The following is a 3,757-nucleotide window of genomic DNA, read 5'->3' on the forward strand; positions in this document are numbered from 1 at the left end:
GATGATAACCACCCTATTACCGAAAGCATGACATTGGTGGACAACTCTTCTTCCCAATACCAAAATCTGCATCCTTCCTACATAAAATTTTGAGCAAACAATGAGTTTCAAATTGCGATGAATCTGAAGAACAACCGTACGAAATGGAACTGACCCCGTCCTTTTCTCACTTGTAGAACACCCATCCAGGATGTTTCGCCGTGCTCGAAATGTGGCGCAGCACCAGCCACGAGAGGTGGTCACACTTGATGATAGGCAGCGACGAGCCTACGAGCTTCTGTGTGAGTGTTGAGCCCGGCCGACGAGCATACGCGGTTGTACCTGCAGGCGGGTGTTATGGGAGCGCCAAGAGGAGGGGGACATACTGAGAGGCGACACAGAGTGGCCGAGGGGGCTGCGGTTCCGTCCCTGTTGAATCACTGCAAAACGCAACGACACTAACGGCGGGGTGCGTCAAATCCGACAACGGGGGCGGCGGACGTAGATCCGTTGATTTTGGCGACGACGATGATGAGAATCGAGGCGGGGGAGAGTGTGGCTAGAGGCGGCGGGTGCTAGGGGGCGGAGGTGGCGCGTGGTGGCCGGCGGAGGCAAGTAAGGCGGCGATGGAGTGGATGTGGCACGGGGTGGGGAGGGTGTGGCCGATGCGGGAGGGCGAATTTTTTACTCCGCAGATGGGCGGCCGAGTATATTTATGAGTTAGGATGGCCACGGAGGATAAATTTTACTCCTCTAACTATTATAAGGGATCGCTTACGTGTTGTTTAGAGAAGGAAATTTTATTGATCTAAAACTTTTTAAGGGATTGTTTAGAGATGCTCTTGAAATATACGTACTGGTTCACTTTTTTTTTCTGAGTACACGTACTCGTTCACTTGGGTGATGGTTATTAGCACACTTTGGTCTAGATAACTGGCGAACGTTCGGTAGGTAGGGTGACATGGCATGCGCGAACGTTTTAGACGACATTTTTAGTTGTGAAGAAAGAGCAGTTTCTTTAGAGCGGCATGGGTTTCTTCATAGAAGACATTTTTCATTCTAAAACTGCCATCTTTTGATTTGTCTTTACAACTAAAACTATCATAAAATGATGTTGGCTTGTCATCCTCTCTGGGCGAACGTCCGCTGGGTAACATTACCGTTATCTATCTCTACGAATAGGATTTCTGCGGCGCCCCGCCGCGGCACTGCTGCTAACCTTACTGTACGTATCGTACATGTATCATCTATATCTGCAGGACGTACACTACATTAATGAAGCAGATCCATCCACAGGCTGTGGTCAGCTTGTGGTCGTCTCATCATGCACCCTGCGCTAATGAACCATCAATGTCTGGCATTACATTTTGCCACACTGATCGATCTTGTGTGATCCACGAGATAATATCGCGCGCTGATGAGCGTATATCTCAAGAAAGATCGCGGTCCATCACTTGCAGCCCCCCTGACCCTGCCCCCGAGCGGCGATATATATAGACCCGACGTGTCTGCCATCAGGCAACGAGAGATCAACGCCGGCCTGGTAGGGTAATCGGTGCTCCTCCGACCGACGACATGCCGAAGCTGCAGAAGTACAGAGGTGTGAGGCAGAGGCACTGGGGCTCCTGGGTCTCCGAGATCCGCCATCCTCTTCTGTACGTCCGCAAACTGTATATTCATCTCTTTCGGTGCAGTTTTCTGTCGGTGATCAGGTGCTCGTCACGTACGATCGATATGTACTGATCTGTGTTTGCGTTTTTGTCTGTGGTTGGTGCAGCAAGAAGACTAGGATCTGGCTGGGCTCGTACGAGACGGCGGAGGACGCGGCGCGGGCGTACGACGAGGCGGCGCGCCTCATGAGCGGGCCCGCGGCGCGCACCAACTTCCCCTCCAGCGCCCCCGGCGGCGGCGGCCTGTCCCCTGCCCTGCGCGCCAAGGTGGAGAAATGCTGCATGCCGACGGCGAAGGGCGCCGAGATGACCGTGGCGGCCAGTGCCAGAGGCTACGCCGCCCAGCGAAACAAGGTCGAGGAGATTATCAAAGGCGTCGACGAGGAGGAGGAGTGCATCGAGGAGATGATCAGGGAGCTCACCCACTACGGCTCTGTGGAGATCGTCCTCTCCTCCGCCTGCTCCAGCAGTCCAGCTCCGTAATCTAGCTTGCTGGTCATCGACCAGTCAGATCGATCGCTTCGCTAGCTAGCTGGTCCATGCATGCCCATCTTCCATTCCCTTGTCGTCTCTCTCCTTAGCTGTTTTGTAACACCATTAGCTGCCATGAATCAGCACATGCTATGTATTCTATTAGGGCATCTCTAGTCCATCCTCCAAAAATCATATATGGAAGATATTTTTATATGCCCGCAAAAAAGATATTTTTATATGGAAGGTATCTTTTTATGGTAAACGATTGCTGCTGGTTGACCGGCTGAATTTTCGGCTGGTCGCTCGTGCCTCGCTATGCTGCTGCGAGACCAACCCCTTGCGCCAGGTGCCACGCGGACCCTGTGGTCCCCGCGCACCGCTCTCCATCCTTATACCGTACTCCTCTTCATTTTTCCTCTCGGGTTTTGCTACATGTACCTAAACATTCTAGGTAAACCTACGTAAGAGTTGGTTTGTCATGATTTGACTGAAAGAAAGAATTGCTCGGGCCCCACCCCATGAAATTTGGGGGGGGGGGGGGGCGTAGAATTACGCCTCGTTCCTTGGCTCTCCCAAACGCCACCATGGCCGCCGCTCGCAGCCTCCTCCTTACCCATCACGACCATGGTCACCGCCACCGAAGACACGCCATTCATGACCGGCCGCGTCCTTCCTCCCTTTTGCATGCGATGGTTGTGGCCGCCAACAACCTCCCCCTTTTCACCCTATGAAACTGAGACCGGCCATGGCCGGTGTCGGTATGAAAACCGGCAGATCTCGGGTAGGGGGTCCCGAGTTGTGGATCTTGGAACGATGGTGAACAGGAGACAAAGGGCATGATGTGTACATAGGTTCGGGCCCTCTCGAAGAGGTAAAACCTTACATCCTACTTGATTATATTGATGATGGAGTATCGAGTACATGTTGATCTACCTCGAGATCATATGTTGTGTTCTAAACCCTAAATCTAGTAATTGTGACTGTGTCTCTACGGACTAAACCCTCCGGCTTATATAGGCACCACGTGTATCTAGGGTTACACATGGTCGGTTGCCAACTAGGGATAAACATGCCGATAGGTGAAGTAGTCCTTGAAGTACATGCCAAATCTTTGGCTAAGTCCGTCTTGGTCACGTCTAAGTTCGAGGCCTCCGGAGTCCTACCTTGTGAGATCGGTGGGTCGTAAGCTCGGCCCATGGATGGCGGGCCAACAAGATTGGTACCCCTTAATCCAGGACCCCGCTAGTAGCCCCTGAACTTCTCTTCGGAGCCAGGGGCAACAATCTTCCTCAGACCAATGTATTCGGCTTGACAGACGAGTTCCTCCTTCCAAGTAGTTCTTACGAAAACCCGAGATCCTCTTTTTTCAAAGCAACTGCCGAGCTTCCCTTTAAGGGAGCCACCTGCCGACCACATGTTTTGAGGGTTCCACTTTGGCTCCCGAAGTCTTAAGATAACTTAGCCTCGAAGGCCTGCCATATAGGTGTGAACAGTGTTCTGGCCTGATAACTTTTACCAAACCATCACCACCCATGGCGCTTGAGCCAGTTATTGTAGCTCGAACCGCGGCCCGAGGCAACGCCCTCATTGGCACGTCTCATCCAAGGAGAGAGTGTGCTTCGTATTTCGGGGGA

The 3,757-nt window shown here is 52.5% G+C and overlaps 1 protein-coding gene across 1 annotated transcript; it reads left to right on the top strand.

Moving 5' to 3' along the window:
- Positions 1 to 1,480: 1,480 nt before the first annotated feature.
- LOC147987046 (ethylene-responsive transcription factor ERF003-like) lies at positions 1,481 to 2,336 on the top strand. The gene is made up of 2 exons (XM_087540231.1): positions 1,481 to 1,634; positions 1,757 to 2,336. Exons 1-2 carry the CDS (start codon positions 1,555 to 1,557, stop codon positions 2,130 to 2,132), a joined length of 456 nt encoding a protein of 151 aa, XP_087396357.1. The 5' UTR covers positions 1,481 to 1,554; the 3' UTR covers positions 2,133 to 2,336.
- The last annotated feature ends 1,421 nt before the right edge of the window (positions 2,337 to 3,757 follow it).

The sequence above is a fragment of the Triticum urartu genome, chromosome 2A, assembly GCF_056163025.1.
Source record: "Triticum urartu cultivar PI428250 chromosome 2A, HENAU_Tu73, whole genome shotgun sequence".
NCBI lineage: Eukaryota > Viridiplantae > Streptophyta > Magnoliopsida > Poales > Poaceae > Triticum > Triticum urartu.